The sequence below is a fragment of the Medicago sativa genome, chromosome 8 (genome assembly GCF_051527215.1).
Source record: "Medicago sativa cultivar Bolivia chromosome 8, Bolivia_mono, whole genome shotgun sequence".
In the NCBI taxonomy this organism is placed as follows: Eukaryota; Viridiplantae; Streptophyta; class Magnoliopsida; order Fabales; family Fabaceae; genus Medicago; species Medicago sativa.
Window position 1 is genome coordinate 68828323 of NC_140756.1, and position 18676 is coordinate 68846998.

At 34.2% G+C, this 18676-nt stretch overlaps 1 protein-coding gene across 2 annotated transcripts; it reads right to left on the reverse strand.

Moving 5' to 3' along the window:
- Window positions 1-3782, reverse strand: LOC146900916 (CASP-like protein 5C2). 2 transcript variants are annotated; one of them, XM_085735094.1, is made up of 4 exons: window positions 3395-3782; window positions 1971-2103; window positions 1814-1883; window positions 1-717 (listed from the first exon to the last, which is right to left on the reverse strand). In XM_085735094.1, the coding sequence occupies exons 1-4, from the start codon at window positions 3523-3525 to the stop codon at window positions 704-706; spliced, it is 348 nt and encodes a 115-aa protein (XP_085591220.1). In that variant the 5' UTR covers window positions 3526-3782; the 3' UTR covers window positions 1-703. The 2 variants fall into 2 exon arrangements, with proteins under 2 accessions (XP_085591220.1, XP_085591219.1); XM_085735093.1 differs by lacking the exon at window positions 1-717 and having other exon boundaries at window positions 1492-1883.
- Between the last annotated feature and the right edge of the window lie 14894 nt (window positions 3783-18676).

Sequence of the window (18676 nt, forward strand, 5' to 3'; positions counted from 1 at the left end):
TTCAACAAAACTTGTGATTCATAAATCATAATCCAATTCATTTAGTCCAGATACATCAATAATACCAAGATTATAATCTTCATTATAGACTAAGATTAACATTTGGAGGGCCCCTTTTCAGCAAGTATGATTATGTATTGTCCCTTAACTGTACTGTATGCTTAAATTAATGTTGAAGTAGAGACAGAATAATCATGGATCTATGAAAGATTATACAATGATTGCATACATAATACCTGGAGAGTAAATTTTTGAAGCTTTTAGAGCTGGTGGGACAATTCTTATCTTATTGAAGAGGTTGACTTGAGATTCTACTTTGAAGTTGTTCCGGTCTGGATCGGGAGGCCCAACCTCAAGATAAGGCCCAAAATGAAAAACGATATACGCACCTCGTATTATATCATCAAAGAGAAGCTCACAAAACTGTTGAAAAGACAGTTTTAGGTGCAACTGACAACCATAGCTTGCGCCGCAACTCCCGCCACAATATGTGCGAAAAACAGTTAACAAACTAACTCATTTCGCGCCAAAACAGCCAAACAGAATTGGTTTATAAAGGAATGCAGGCCACTTGGAGATTAGTTACTCTTTCATTTTGTATCTTTTCTCTCATTTGAATCTTCGCTAACTTCAAGTTGGAGTTCTTGCGGTGTTGTTCTTGATTTTCCTCACTCAGCATTCCACTCCGGCTACTTCAAGTTCCTTACGGTTCAGAAGCTAATTCATATATAGAAAGGAAGATGTTAGCTTAATTTCACTTTTAATCTCTAAGTATCACGTTGCGATTTTAGTCCGTACTTTTTAACAGCGCGAATTATGTCTGATGTTTATTTTCCATTTTGCAATTGATGAATGCTCTTAATTTTATCCCAATTTTATTCAGACATATTCGTTTGAATCCCACTTGGCAGTCACAAATGCTAACAGAAATTGAAAATCAAGCAAAGTCTGTAAACTGGTTAAGGAAATATTATTCAAAGACAAGAAAACTATTTAGACTACATATGATTTACTCTGTTGTATTAGTTGTTGATGTTCTTTAGTTATTGGCTGCAATCTAGACCTTGTTTATTTGGATCCCTGGGATGGAAAACAATTTCCCAAATTTCCCAACCCTTCCCCAGAAACCATTGTTTAAATATTCCTCATCTTTTTCCACGTATTTTTTTATAGGTAAATGTTAGTGATTAATTTATTAGGAGGAGGGGAGGGAAATTTTTTAGCAACATGGATCGAATCCTGAATCTCGTTCACAGTACTCCTTCGGCGTCCCAGCACGTAATACATAACGATTATCTTCAAAATTCAACTTAAAAATATACAACCCTTCCTATCTTATACTATACAAGTATAGAATTTTCTCAAGAACATCAAACATACAAAAGATACAATATAAACAATCCATTCCCCTCTTCTTTTATCAATCATTGGAAAATCTCTTATCAATCACTCCATCATGACTGCTCTAAATTCCAGATCACTGGAAACTGGTTGATAACCAATAAATGGAATTTTCATATTTCTTTTGAATTAGAAAAGTAATTATTACATATTGGCTATATTACTTACAATCTTATTCTAGTGAAAAGAAAAATTATCAGCACATGAACAAATGACTTTGCCATTTGCACTCTTGTATCATATCATATAATTCCTATACATATCATATCAATAGTGAGCAAGATATTTCACAGAGAAGGAAAAAGCCAAAAGTTAATAAGACAAGAAGCTGATGAAAGAAACCAAGCCAAGATGGCCATAGCAGCAGATATTTGGTATCTACTACATAAATTTTCTGGGCAATAGGATTTACCGGCACTCCGCAACAGATCTGTGACACTAGCAGTTGAACATGCTGCAGCTAACAAGAGATATGACAAAACCTGATACAACAACTTTGATATTATTTGGTGCATTACAACAAAACAATGAGTCCTTTTAAGTCTTTTTCAGTTGTAAAGCGTACATACCATATCTCCGAAAGTAATCGTAAAAATGAATCTCCGCTGCTTCGGTACACTTTTGATAAAGATAGAATATGCATCCACCACCAATAGTGTTGTGCTCCAGGAAATTACCAAACCCATCACCATTACCAAAAAGCTGTGCAATAACAGAAAAGATAATCAAGACAAGATAAACTCCGCGACATTGCCATTGCAGCATCTTCTGAAGCAGGAAAAACATGTTTATACCAAAACCTTTTACCAATTCTGACATTTTTAGATTAAGGCTCTGTTTGATAAAAAAAAATAGCTGATAACTGATAAGTTAGCTTATAGCTGATAGCTTAGAACGGATAAGCTAGTTGATTGAATTTGTATTGTTTGGTAAAATTAACAGCTGAACTAGCTTATAAACTTGTGATACAAACATTCTTTTCAGAAGAAAAACAACATTCACTCTTATCATAATCACCATGTTGAAGTGGCCTTGGTAGTGAGATTGCACTAAGGGACTAATGAAAAAATAAACAGTGAAGTTAAGATTGCAAAAACAGTGCTGGCAAATTAATATGAAAGTCAATTATACAAAGATTTCACTTCAACTAACAAACAGCTTGAAATCATTTCCTCTCCGATAATGCCAAAATGTTTTAACTTTCTCTGGTGTTTATGGCCGGCTACTTGGCAACAAACTAATTCGCTAGCCGCTAATTCAACGTAATTCTCTTCACTAATAAATGAATATGATTTAGTAACATAATTTCCCCAACCAAAAATCAAAACCTTATGACATTGCTAATCAATGTTTAGAATGACCCTTCTTAAAATGACATAGAAGCAAATTCAATAACAAAGCAAGCATACATGCATTATTTAGCCTATAATTAGACCAGTGTACATCAATGTAGGTCCGACACTTCATATTGAAGCTGTGTTTGGTGTCTGACATATTTCAATGTTGGACACTGACACGGCATCAACATATGTAATTACATTCAATTACTTTAATTTTTCAATTTATTATCAGCGTCGATGTGACGCTATCAGTGTCCGTATATGTGTCTGTGCTTCATAGCGAGTATTGGTACTTGCCTTTGAAAAAAAAGTTGAAACAATATATTTGCAGCACACAAACTGTCCTAACTTCCAAAATATAATACTTTTACCCCCTAATTAGCTTAACTAAGACAACACTTCTTGTAAAATCCCCAACTATTTTAATTTCTTTAGTATTTCTCATTGATCAATTCTACCAAACATATTCAGAACCCATAAAATCACTGGACCCACCATGCAAATACAAGTAAGAAAAAACAGGGGCAAAAGTAAAATTGATAAAGCTACAAACTTTACATAAGCAACATCAAAATAAGACAAACCCAGAAAGAGAATAAAAAACATGATTAGATATGAAACTGAAAAAACAGAAAATTAAGAAGAATGCTAACCAGAAAGCAGAGTAACCATAGAAATCAACATCCAAACACATGAAGAAAAGAGAAGCAGAGGAAAAGACAGCTTGGCCTAATCGAAGAGCAAAGCTGGAGCTTGTTCCTAACACCCCTGGCAATTCCTCCATTCCACCATGTGAATTCTTCTCATCATAATTCAGTCCCAAACAAACCCATCATAATACATAACATTAATCAAGGAAAAGAAAGAATGAAACTACTTAATTGAATTTTATGGTAAATTAATTAATGTTTTTGACTTTGTTTGTGAGCGGTGATGTTATTATATTATGATTAATTAAAACAACGTATAGGTAAGAGGTATTGTGGTCCTCTCATTTTATTTGAGTGATGAATAGGATGAGTTATTGTCGGCGGTGTACATGATTAATCATTCTCTATAAAGTGTCAATATTTTTTTTTGACGTTAAAGACAATTTCAATAACCAAAGTCTGGCAATAAATCAAATATCAAGACTGTAGAAATACAAAGCGGAGTTTCTTCTACTCATATGCAATCTAAATTCTTAAGAGCATATTTAGCTAAATAATGAGCAGCTTGGTTGGCTTCACGCCTAACATGCAAAAAATTTAAACTACGAAAACTACCTTTAAAACTAATACAATCTCGAATAATAGAGCCAGCATAGTTGGAAGATTGTTGGTGAGCATTCAACACTAAAACCACATTAGAATATCTGATTCTGCTATAAAGTGTCAATATAATAATAATAATAATAATAATAATAATAATAATAATAATAATAATAATAATAATAATAATTGAATTAAACTATTAAAAAAATTAGAGAATTCTTTGTGTGCTATCTATTCTATTTGACTTCTTCATCACTAGTGTACCCCACACACCATAGACTATATTGATTGAACATAAATCATTTGAAATTTGTAACCAAATGTAAAAGACAGACTTTAATCTGCCGAAAAGCCTAGTATATTTTGTTTGTTATTTTGAAGTGTACTATCATAGTCAATTTATTTTGAAGTGGCTGAGGTGTAAGGTTTGTTTTCTTTCTATGGTGAAAGAGATCATGATGGTCAACCTTACATTCAAATAGACCAAACTCGCATTCAGACTGTCCACATTTCTTTGCAGCGCGTCGCTATCCCCATTGACCGTTCATACAATCTCTGAATTTCCAAAGTAACCTCGTTTTATGAAAGACTAACGATGGAAACACATTGTTTTAGAAGGAAGAGGAGGAGAGCGTGTGAGATGATGGTGTGACAAATGGTGAATGTTGGAAAGCTATTTATAAGGGAAATTGTGCATAGAGTGTAACTACACTTAATGTTGAGTAAAAAAAATGTGTTTCAAAGGGGTTTTACCAACCATTAATGCTGGTAAAAATCTTCGAAAACATGTTTTATGTGGATAGAGTGTAACCAGACTTAATGTTGAGTCACCAAGCCATTATTTATGTTGTTTTACTTTTTCTTTGAAAAAGTCAAACTATGTCATCCAAATTGACATCAGAGGAAAATCGAACCCGAGACCTTGAGGATGAGCAAACTCAAATGTCCAATGTGAGTTAACTCACGTTTTAACTCATGTTTGACATTTTTTAACGTAAGTTAACTCATGTAGACATAAAACTAAAGGGGAACGAGTAAAACCAAACAAGAGAAGAGCAATTCTCTTTAATTTATTGGGGGTGATGCATAAGGGATTTGTGTGTAGACTTACCATGATTAGTAAATCAGCTCATATGTTTAACACAAGAGAGTGCCATATTTTTAGCCAGTTTGCAATTTTGTTACATCCATCATGTCTTTACACCAAATTTTGTAGATTGGAATAGAGATAGTAATATCTCGCAAGAACCGAAGGAGAGACGATTGTTATTACATAGCCAGACTCAGATATATGGTCGGTCATGAAATTTTTTCTACTCTGACCACACGGTCCCCTCTTAATTATTTCATTTGAATTTTTCATTTGTCCACAATGGCGGAACGTGAGCAAACAATTTGGGGTGCTAGAGCGAAGATAAAAAAATTAAGTTCTGGATTTACAACAAAAAAGGGAAATTTGTTAAGTCATACTATATATAAAGAAAAGGGTTAATACGTTTTTACTCCCCTGTAATATAGGCGAGTTCCGGTTTTCCCTCTGTAAAAAAGATTCTTTCGATTCCAACCTTGTAATATAAAGATTCCGTCGAAAACCCCCCTGGTCGAATATTGGACCCCCCAGCTGATGACGTGGCGTGACGCATTGAGTCACCCTTTTCTGCTGACGTGGCGTGCTGACTGTATAATTAATTTTATTTTTTATTTTTTTATAGGGTACACGTGGCATTTGTCATTTGTTTGTCTTTACCCCCTGTAATTTAGGCGAGTTCCAGTTTTCCCCCTGTAAAAATTTTAAAAATAAAAAATAAAATCTGGAAAATTTTTAAAAATAATTATTTTTTTAAATAAAATTCTGGAAAATTAATAAAAATTGAAAAAAAAAAAAAAAAAAAAATTGTTCAGTCTTCCGGTTTATTTTCTCTTTTATGTTGTTTATTCCTTTGATGATGTCTAACTAATTCCTTTATGATTGGGTCATAAATGATTTTGTTCTAGCTCATGACCATGAAAGTTACTATAGTTTATTCAGTATAAATTGTACGTAATGCTTTTATGATTCTTACCCAATATAATTGATTTTAGGGAATTGAGTTAAGGGCTTTGAGTTAAGGGATTGATCTGAGCTGTTTTTTTAATTGTCGTAAACCGATTAACAATCATATGATTTAGGTGCAGATTACTAATAAGTGATGAATAGATGATACGAAAGACCTAATCATTTCTCTAATCATATTTCAAAACCAATTTTATTCTTCAGTAATTTATTTATTATTGCAAAAAAAACATGTTTTCCTAAGGCAACCCCCCATTAACATACATCCTGAATATTGACGAAATTTTTCAGGGTTATGATTTTTTCTGGGTATTTTTTTATTAATATTGATGAAGATGATGAGAGAATAAGATGAAGAAAGGAAAAAAATATCGGGTAGTTATAGTGCACTATTACTTACAATAGACGTCTAAAATCCAACGGTTTATGTTTTATCAAATAGATTCCAGTTATTGATCCAGATTTTAAAATTTTAAATATTTTCCAGTTTTTTTATTTCGCAAAAAAATCTAAACTTTTTTTTATTTTGAAAATTAAATTCCAGTATTTTTAAATATCTTCTAAATTTCAAAAAAAATCCGAACTTTTTTCCAATTTTTTAAATTTCGAAAAAAAATCTAAATGTCTTTTCTGCTTTTTTATTTTATTTTTCGAAAAAAATAATCTGATTTTTTGTTATTTTTATAATTTAAAAAAAAATCAATCTTTTATTTTTTAAAAAAAATAATCTGATTTTTTGTTATTTTTAAAAGATTTTCAGTTTTTAATTTTTATTATTAAAATGATTTAATGATGTGGTATGTATATACACACATGTCATGCGAATTTTTTTTCTTCCAGATTTTTAATTTTTTAAAATTTTTTAAGTATTTTTTTCATTATTTTCAATTTTTATTAATTTTTCAGAATTTTTTTAAAAAAAATAATTTTTTTTAAAAATTTTCCAGATTTTATTTTTTATTTTTAAAATTTTTACACGGGAAAACTGGAACTCGCCTAAATTACAGGGGGGTAAAGACATAAACAAATGACAAATGCCACGTGTACCCTATAAAAAAATAAAAAATAAAATTAATTATACAGTCAGCACGCCACGTCATCATCTGGGGGGTCCAATATTCGAGCAGGGGGGTTTTCGACGGAATCTTTATATTACAAGGTTGGAATTGAAAGAATCTTTTTTACAGGGGGGAAAACCGGAACAAGCCTATATTACAGGGGGGTAAAAACGTATTAACCCTAAAGAGAATAACATATTTTTTTGCTTCTTTTAGACTCCCTTTTCTCTTTCTAAATTAACCTCAACTTTCAATAAAAATATCACATATAACAAATAAATAAGAGTAAATTTAAATATTAAAATAAAAGTGTAACAAACATGATATGAGTATATATATGTCCAGTTTTTTTTTTCCGTTTATCCTTTAAAAAGTGTAACAGACTATATAAGTATAACTATATTTACTTTTTCATTATCCCAACTAGCAAAACGACAAGCACTTACGTGTCCGTTTTTCTGCTCTTTTTGTTGCGCTAACGTTTGAAAATTTTTAACGGTGCTTTTTATGAAATTTTGATTTTGATTAAAATTAAAAATATAAATGTTTGTTGCTTTCAAGTTTTAACATAACAAAACCAAACTAATCATTATTATCTATTTCAATGACACCAACAATATAACAAAAAAATATAATCTAAATTCTTTTTTTAATGACACAAACAACAATCTTTATTATAGAAAAAGTTGTTTAAGGGTATAATTGAGATAATGAAAAAGTAAGTATAAATATATTCATTTAGTTTGTTATACTTTATAAATGATAAAAAAAAAACCAGACATATATATATATATATATATATATATATATATATATATATTCATATCGTGTTTGCTACATTTTTTTTAATATTTAAATTTACTCTTATTTATTTGTTACATGTGTTATTTGTATTGAAAATTGAGGTTATTTTTGGAAAGAGTAAAAGTCAACCAAAAGAGCTGAAAGGAATTATTTTCTTTATATATAGTATAGATATATAGATTATACCTTTAAACAATTTTTTCTATAATAAAGATTGTTGTTGATGTCATTAAAAAAAATTAGATTATATTTTTTTTTGTTATATTGATGGTGTCATTGAAATAAATAACCATGGTTACTTTGGTCTATTATATTTTGAAAGCAACAAACATTTATATTTTTAGTCTTGATCAACATCCGAATTTCATATAAACACCGTACATAATTTTCAAACGCTCGCGCAATAAAAATAGCGGAAAGACGGACACGTGAGTGCTCGTTTTTTCACTAGTGAATGATAATATTAGTAGGGCTACATGTGTAACACACCTACCAGACGTATCTAGAAAGTCTAGCACGTGCGTTAATATTAGTACTGGATACATTAAAGTTTACAACACAAAATTCCATAAGAATGAATATTTATACAACAAATTGCGTTTGTACATACAACAACATAAACATCTCATCCATACATAGTATTTACATCCTTGATTTTCTTGGAACCTTGAAGCGATACGAACGCGCACTTGTTGAAACATCCATCCGGCTTCAAGCTTGCATAACATCCTGCTTATCTGAAACAAATAAGGATTGGGATGAGACATAATGTCTCAGTGAGTTCCCCTAAATCCTAGGCTATAGGTAACCTCAAGGGGAAACCTACGGTCACCACGTGTCTACATTACAACCTGACGGTTGATTATACGTGTGTGGGGACTTGCATACTTAGACGGTAGTGCATACTAAAGCCGTCATAGTCTTAACTTAACTTGTTATAGGCTTCACTTCCTATACGTGTCATGGCGGTCGAGGGGAACCTAAGACCGCATTGCCAAAGATACGTTCTACGTATCGAGGCCTAAACATAACATAATCATGGCACGATTCTAAACCGGACGATAAGGGGAAACCTAAGATCGTCATCGGTATCATGTTCATGTCTTACTCTATTCCATGCCTTATACTTGTCATTTAGCATCTAATGCTCTTATTCTCAAACATATACTTGCATGGATTCACTCTTACATAATCTTGAACATAACATAATCATAATCATATCATACATAAACGTATCTAAGTTCATTCATTGGTTAGCGTTGAACAAACAGTTATTATCTTGATTCATTTTATGGATAGTCCCGAGTGGAGTAACCCCGAGATCAATCCCATACATGACCGATGTACGTACATCGGACTCCCTCGGTGTCGTGCGGGTCCCTTGCGGCTTGAACCGTTCCCCTTAGGTCGAGAACCTCCCGTATCCCCCTGGCGTGGATAACAAGAGACACGAGCACCTACATCTTGTTTACTCAGTGACATGCGGGTCCCTTACGGCTTGAATCGTTCTCATCATGAGAACCCCTTGTATCCCCCTGATGTGGATAGCAAGAGACATGTCACCTACACTTATTAAATCATGGTCTTGTCGTATACATAAGTTAAACATGTACATACTTGATTGTTTACCTCAGAACCTTAATCGAACCGATTAGTGGTAAACTCTTACTTGTTCACATACATACTTAATCATGGTGGAGAGATTAACTAGTCAATCCACGGCTTACTTACTTGCTAAATCATACTTGATCATATGCGAAGGTTACACTTCGCATCTTATCATTCTAGGGTTTCTTGCTATCTTTCTAGTTCTTGACTAGCTAAGTCGAGGCTCTACGTACATTCCCTTTCTTAGTTCATTGCTACCCCATCATGCTTAATGAATAACTTGCTATCCCAGTCTATATCATAATATAACATTTCATGTGCAATTCGTCATTGAAATTCTTGATGTTGTTCATGCATTTCTTTACCAATATCTTTAGGTATAATGTGCAATGATAACTTAATTTTGAGGGGTTTTTAAAGTTATAAGAGACTGCAGGGAAAAACTTGGTCGAAACCAATGCATTTCGTGAATTTTCTTGTAAAATAGTACTGTGCTGTCAAATCTCGCTTGAGCGAGATTCATCATGCTTGAGCGAGATCCCAAGCGAGATTTCTCGCTTGAGCGAGATTCCAAGCGAGATTTTAATTTGATTCGGCAAAAATCTCGCTTGAGCGAGATTTTTCTCGCTTAAGCGAGGTTCTTCAGTACCAGACCTGCAGAATTCGTAATTTTGACCTCTAAACCTCAAAATTGAGTTTCCAATGCACACAAGACACCCAGAATACATAGAAAACATCTTAGAACAATTACATGACAACAAACAACATCATTTCAATGATTAATGGCAAAAGGGGTGCTAAAACCCTAACTTACATACTAACCCAAATCATGTTTTCTACAAGACATAATCATAATCCCAAAGGTAAGGAATTCTATCTATGGAACTCACCCTATCATGTTTGCTTGCTTTCCTTCAAGTCCAAGCTCAAACCCTAGCTTTTGCTTCAATCTTGATCCTTAGCTTTTCCCATCAAACGAAGCTTTAATCCTTTCCTTCACTTGTTTCTTGCTTGCTAAGCCATGCTTAATCATGCTTGATCTTGATTTGGAAGAAGTTTGGTTGATTAGAGAAGAGAGGGAGGGCGCATGGTAGAGGGAAGGAGGAGAGAACTCTTTCTCTCAAAACCTAGAGAGAGAAAGAGGAAGAAATTATGAGGTTTCCACCCTCAAAATCACTTATATACTCCCTTATGCGAGATTACTTAAATGCCCTTCGTCTCAGTCGTGTTTACCTGACCTTGATACATAACTCATGCTTAACTGATATTACTTATAAATATCTTCCGTCGTACTTAACTTTCTTCATCATAATCACTTTCCACGAATCTTAGTCCTCTGATACATTTAACAGATGAATTTTCCATTAGCTGACGAGCGGGATGTTACACTCTACCCCCCTTAAAAAAAATTTCGTCCTCGAAATTTAGAGATCGACTACCAATTATCATGACAAAAACTTATCGCCTATGGTCTGAGCCAAACATTTTCCATTCATACACACCCAAAGGGTTCATCGTATAATCCTCATCTTGTTTCTTAATCCACATGTTACTGATCTTAGCCTTCTTGATCTTAATTTCACTCACTTAGAGTTTTCTTAGCATATTATGATTCAACACTTACCTTGCTACATATAAACTTATTGTCTCAGACTCGGATCTTACCCGCTTGACATTTACTGAGTTCAAAACATAACATCTCGAAGTAACCCTCATATTATGAAAATTAACTTTTCATAAACCTGGCTTTACTCGAATCATCTTGATCATAACTTATTCTTGTCGATTCTACGAGTCTCTTTTCAGAGTCTTAAGAAATCTTTCGACTTTATTACCATTCTTATTGCACCCAAATTCATGAATGACTCATATAACTTGTCGTAGAAAGATGAAATTAATTATGCCTATACATATAACATTCATCAACCCGTCTTGTAGCTTACATGCTCTTAAAACTTCCAACTTAAACCTCTTGCATTTAAATACTCTTAACATATACTAGTGCGCCTCATAAGACCTTTCGTAAACTTTGTTGTTTACTTCAACTCATATTACTTTCATAGCACTCGCATACCTTCATGTTTCGTTTCTTGTTAAAAATAATTTCGTTTCCAAGTCCCTCGATACCCATTTTAAATTTAGGAGTTTTTAAATCATATTTCGAAATCCTCATAGCAAGTATCGTGACCATTTAACAAGTTTGACATAAGAGGGTGTGCACTTCATCGTGCATAACTCATGATTTATATCTCCATTCATAATGAAATTCTTGACCTTCAAAAGTAGCTTCTTTATTCTTCTTTCTTGACTTACTTACATATCTTGGAGACTCTCATAAATGCATAACATATATAGGATTCTCGACCCACATAACATTATCTCATTTCCTTGTTCTAAAAACAATAAACTTGATTCTTCAAAACATCGTATCCGGTAACGATCACATATTATTTCTTATCATAGCACATACTCTTCATTTGTGGTGACTCTAGCCTTTCCTATGTTACTTAGATGAAGACACATCCACATACCTTAACCCTTTTCATGACTGATTACATAAGTCTTCTTTCTTACTTAACATTTTGAGAACTTCTCGCTTGTCCCATAATGCTTCTAATGAAGGCTCTTACTATCACCATCCATGTTCCATGATTACTGTTAGCATATACACCAATTAACTTTCGTTGCGCCTCTCTGTTTCCCACCAGTTGGCCTTAACCAATACTCTAATTCATTAAGACAACTGAACTTTACATATGAGCATCATCTTCTTGAATTCTTGTCAAGACCTTCCGTGTGGCATTCAAGGCCATAAATTTACACTTCACAATACCTTGCAAAATTGGATCTCACGGTAGACTTGTCGAATTACCATATTCTTTTACTTATAGACCTTACTTTCTCACTGGTTGAGTTTACCTCGTAACACATACTTATCATACATAAACTTGTTTCTGAACACATCTCGAATTCCCATAGAGGACTCATCATAAATTCATACATACTTTTCTTGATCATACTTCATTGTATTATTGTATCCTCGCGTACTATGTTTTCCGTAATCAAACGAATGCTTGCTCGTTAATTTCTTTCTTTAAGAAAACATTTTAATTTAACATACGGGTCATTGGCGTTAACGATTTCCCATCACATAAAATAAACATATTGAATTCTGGGTCCTAGTCGTTACCTTAGTATTCACGGAACGAGTTGACAACATAACTATGCCATCAAACCTTGTTCCAGGTGAATTTAACTTACTCTATACGAGTCATGACCGATCGGAACCTACAGAATTCCATTTTAAAATTTATAAACATCAACTCCAATCACCCATATGAGTCTATCTTTCTAAAATCTTGTAAACTTTTTGATTCATCATCATAACGAGTCTTAGCAATTTAATTAAGCAAAACATAGATCCGGGGGAATACTCATAACTTCCTTAAATCTGAAAATCTTGTGACTTTACATAATTCTTTACCGCTTGCCTTTCATCTCATGCCTTCGCATCCGCTTTATCCATTCATATGCCAAAACCTTAACACTCTCAACCCAAGCTCTTCCTCAGCTCTTGCCATGTTAACTTCTAATGTTACCTTAAACCGGATTGATTCCGTTAATACTTGTCCATGCATTTTCTTCCTTAGAAATCGTAGAGTGTGATGTGCATTCGATACTTGATGTAATAGAGAGTGTTTGTTACATAAAAGATTGTGAAAACAACCTCCAATAGCTACTACTAACCCTAGAGACAAAATGACAGTTTTCGGGAAAACCGAAATTTCGCTCCAGGTTCGCTATTAGCGAAATCCTCTGGAGTAATTTCACTATTAGCGAAATTTTCGCTATTGGCGTGTTTTCTTCAACTCAGTTTTTTCAAAAATCATATTTTACATAAAATCTTATTTCCTCAAGTAATCTAGTGCACATCATTCATTCCAGTCATCATAAAAAAATAATTTCATAACCATTGCATGGCAAACATTAACACTAATCAATTCAATTCATGGCACATTAGAAACTAGTGTCTTGTTCATCATATCACTTAACATAAAACTTCCACATAAAACTGTGACTTCATCCGCTAATAACGACTTAACTTATTTCTCTGCCAACTCATTCTCTGTTAGAACCTTATTCTCACGGAACATATAAATCTTTACCTTTTGTTCTCATATCTCAATCCCTGAGAGCTTACTAATTCCATCAACACATGTCGACTTCTCCTTAACTTGTAGTCTTGTACTTACGTTCCAGAATATATATATTTCCTTTGCATACAATAAACTCGTTCCAACAACAACTCCTACCGAAGCTTCCGGTCTTAATTAATTATTCCAAACTCTTTACTTACGGGTATACGAAGAATTACTAGCATCTCACCCAACGTTGTCGGAACATCCTGTCTTAACATCACTTTACATTCCCGGAGGATTCATACTTCTACTTGCTTAGTTCACCGGCCAATTACTGACATGATTAACCTCTTACTAATACTCAATCCATGTTCTTACTTCTAAGTTCACACTTTCCAGTGCATCTTCATCACATACTTCGTTCCTCCTGGGTCCTATTCAGCTCTCAGGCATCCATTCCAATCGTCGAATGCTAAATTGAGTTGATCAGGCTCAACTAACAACAACAATTAAAACTTTTACCCGGAACCCAATGGTCCCACTACCTTAGTTGTAACTTAATGACCCAAGGCACGGTCTGAATCGACCTGCTCTGATACCAAATGTAACACACCTACCAGACGTATCTAGAAAGTCTAGCACGTGCGTTAATATTAGTACTGGATACATTAAAGTTTACAACACAAAATTCCATAAGAATGAATATTTATACAACAAATTGCGTTTGTACATACAACAACATAAACATCTCATCCATACATAGTATTTACATCCTTGATTTTCTTGGAACCTTGAAGCGATACGAACGCGCACTTGTTGAAACATCCATCCGGCTTCAAGCTTGCATAACATCCTGCTTATCTGAAACAAATAAGGATTGGGATGAGACATAATGTCTCAGTGAGTTCCCCTAAATCCTAGGCTATAGGTAACCTCAAGGGGAAACCTACGGTCACCACGTGTCTACATTACAACCTGACGGTTGATTATACGTGTGTGGGGACTTGCATACTTAGACGGTAGTGCATACTAAAGCCGTCATAGTCTTAACTTAACTTGTTATAGGCTTCACTTCCTATACGTGTCATGGCGGTCGAGGGGAACCTAAGACCGCATTGCCAAAGATACGTTCTACGTATCGAGGCCTAAACATAACATAATCATGGCACGATTCTAAACCAGACGATAAGGGGAAACCTAAGATCGTCATCGGTATCATGTTCATGTCTTACTCTATTCCATGCCTTATACTTGTCATTTAGCATCTAATGCTCTTATTCTCAAACATATACTTGCATGGATTCACTCTTACATAATCTTGAACATAACATAATCATAATCATATCATACATAAACGTATCTAAGTTCATTCATTGGTTAGCGTTGAACAAACAGTTATTATCTTGATTCATATTATGGATAGTCCCGAGTGGAGTAACCCCGAGATCAATCCCATACATGACCGATGTACGTACATCGGACTCCCTCGGTGTCGTGCGGGTCCCTTGCGGCTTGAACCGTTCCCCTTAGGTCGAGAACCTCCCGTATCCCCCTGGCGTGGATAACAAGAGACACGAGCACCTACATCTTGTTTACTCAGTGACATGCGGGTCCCTTACGGCTTGAATCGTTCTCATCATGAGAACCCCTTGTATCCCCCTGATGTGGATAGCAAGAGACATGTCACCTACACTTATTAAATCATGGTCTTGTCGTATACATAAGTTAAACATGTACATACTTGATTGTTTACCTCAGAACCTTAATCGAACCGATTAGTGGTAAACTCTTACTTGTTCACATACATACTTAATCATGGTGGAGAGATTAACTAGTCAATCCACGGCTTACTTACTTGCTAAATCATACTTGATCATATGCGAAGGTTACACTTCGCATCTTATCATTCTAGGGTTTCTTGCTATCTTTCTAGTTCTTGACTAGCTAAGTCGAGGCTCTACGTACATTCCCTTTCTTAGTTCATTGCTACCCCATCATGCTTAATGAATAACTTGCTATCCCAGTCTATATCATAATATAACATTTCATGTGCAATTCGTCATTGAAATTCTTGATGTTGTTCATGCATTTCTTTACCAATATCTTTAGGTATAATGTGCAATGATAACTTAATTTTGAGGGGTTTTTAAAGTTATAAGAGACTGCAGGGAAAAACTTGGTCGAAACCACTGCATTTCGTGAATTTTCTTGTAAAATAGTACTGTGCTGTCAAATCTCGCTTGAGCGAGATTCATCATGCTTGAGCGAGATCCCAAGCGAGATTTCTCGCTTGAGCGAGATTCCAAGCGAGATTTTAATTTGATTCGGCAAAAATCTCGCTTGAGCGAGATTTTTCTCGCTTAAGCGAGGTTCTTCAGTACCAGACCTGCAGAATTCGTAATTTTGACCTCTAAACCTCAAAATTGAGTTTCCAATGCACACAAGACACCCAGAATACATAGAAAACATCTTAGAACAATTACATGACAACAAACAACATCATTTCAATGATTAATGGCAAAAGGGGTGCTAAAACCCTAACTTACATACTAACCCAAATCATGTTTTCTACAAGACATAATCATAATCCCAAAGGTAAGGAATTCTATCTATGGAACTCACCCTATCATGTTTGCTTGCTTTCCTTCAAGTCCAAGCTCAAACCCTAGCTTTTGCTTCAATCTTGATCCTTAGCTTTTCCCATCAAACGAAGCTTTAATCCTTTCCTTCACTTGTTTCTTGCTTGCTAAGCCATGCTTAATCATGCTTGATCTTGATTTGGAAGAAGTTTGGTTGATTAGAGAAGAGAGGGAGGGCGCATGGTAGAGGGAAGGAGGAGAGAACTCTTTCTCTCAAAACCTAGAGAGAGAAAGAGGAAGAAATTATGAGGTTTCCACCCTCAAAATCACTTATATACTCCCTTGTGCGAGATTACTTAAATGCCCTTCGTCTCAGTCGTGTTTACCTGACCTTGATACATAACTCATGCTTAACTGATATTACTTATAAATATCTTCCGTCGTACTTAACTTTCTTCATCATAATCACTTTCCACGAATCTTAGTCCTCTGATACATTTAACAGATGAATTTTCCATTAGCTGACGAGCGGGATGTTACAACATGTACAACCAACTACATTAAAGAAAGATATATCATTGTGTAGCATACAAATAAATATAAGAAACATTGCAACAACAATATAAGATAGCACCACAAACTATATTTTTTTACTTTGCAAAACTCACAAATCCTCGGTCTCAATAAACAACACTTTTTTTTTTAATATGGAATGACCCTTTTTTTATAAGGCAAGAGCAAAATGACATCCAAAAAGAATAATGTTCATCTAAGTTGGAACCCTGCTCTTATCTTTTGCCAATTGCTCATATATTATTAAAAAAAAAGGAAAAAATTATATAGAAATTGAGGGGACATAAAACCTAACCCAGTCAATCAACCCTAACGGGTAAAACATAAAATAAAAAAAATAAAAAAATTCACAGTGAATCCAACCTTAATCAAATCTAACAAACGATACCAAGCGAGTTTATATTTCAACGAATGAAACGATCGTCAACATGAAATCGAATCACACACCAGCAACTTCCTGCAACGACGACAAGCATTAACGACCTTTTCGAGTGCACATAGTCCCATGTCAATCAAAAGATGATTGGGATACGAAATAACAGACAGATTCTTGAGAGTATGGAGTGGATTCGACCACCAACGTAAATAGCGAATCAACATGCACCAACCGTTTACTGTGATGATCAATAGCAAATTAACAGCCATTTCTGGCCCAACAACAGTACCGCAACCACCTCCAAAGAAAGGAAGGCAACGACGGATTTGAAAAACCCACCAGAACCAATCCACACGGTGGTGGAAAAAGTCCATAACGGCAGCAATCCATCATCATGTTATAATAAAACACCAGAGCCGTCATGAATTGAGATTCATAACCGCGTTCTATATTTGAGGACCGACGAAAACTGAAGGCCCCAGATCAAACCACTATTGCCGGAGATATCAACAAAGCACCCAATCCTTGAAACACAGTCAAAATCAACGACCACTACCATTAAGCAGCAGAAGTTGTTGAAACAGACCATAAGGGTTTCATGAACATATTGCAAATGGCCAAGTCTACAAGCACGCCGTCGTTGACATTCAAACCGTAAACTGTGCTAACTCCTCCAAAACCACCAACTCCATAAATGCCGCCAGGTCAGAGAGAGAGAGAGGTGGTGCGGAGGACCAGCGCTGCTCATCACACCACTAGGAGGGGCACTACATCTCAAATAAGGAGATTGGAGAGAGGAAGAGTTGCGACATATGGAATGACTTCAACAATAAACGACTTAAATAATGCTAAGAAACTAATTGTTACAATATTTATTGTTATGGTGAATTGATTCATAAGCTACATGAATTAATTAACAAAGATAATTGTCTTAGAAATATATCAAATATTGACGAATGCGCTTTATTAATTAAAGAAAGGATAAAAAATAATTAATATATCACTAATTTAAGAATTAAAATGTTAAAAATTAATTTTAATATTATATAATTCACACGCATTTCATTTTCTCCCATCCTCATGAATTAAACATGACTTTTGAGGTCATGGATTTCAATCACAAACACCAATTACGTACATGAACCACAACTATATCTTGGAAAGAATATATATCTCTACCATCTTCATGTATTAAAATTGACTATTGGAGTCATCCATTTTCAATTACAAACAACAACACCAACTCATGCACAAACCATCAATATATCTTGCAAAAAATACTTATATCCCATTTTTTTTTCATGCATTAAATATGATTTGATGTGAGTCATGCTTGTCAGATGAGAATAAACATGATATATATATATATATATATATATATATATATATATATATATATATATATTAGAAATATAAAATTATCGTAAATTTGAACTCCTCTTGTATTTATGTATTGTGTAACTATTATATATCAAATTGTTATTATTTTTTA

Excerpts from the sequence above, each read along its gene's own strand:
- LOC146900916 (XM_085735093.1), bottom strand. The coding sequence starts at position 3,525 with ATGGAGGAATTGCCAGGGGTGTTAGGAACAAGCTCCAGCTTTGCTCTT. Across the intron at positions 2,104-3,394 it reads TATGGTTACTCTGCTTTCTG|CTTTTTGGTAATGGTGATGG; the intron begins GTTAGCATTCTT and ends GTTATTGCACAG. Across the intron at positions 1,884-1,970 it reads CGATTACTTTCGGAGATATG|GTTTTGTCATATCTCTTGTT; the intron begins GTATGTACGCTT and ends TTGTTGTATCAG.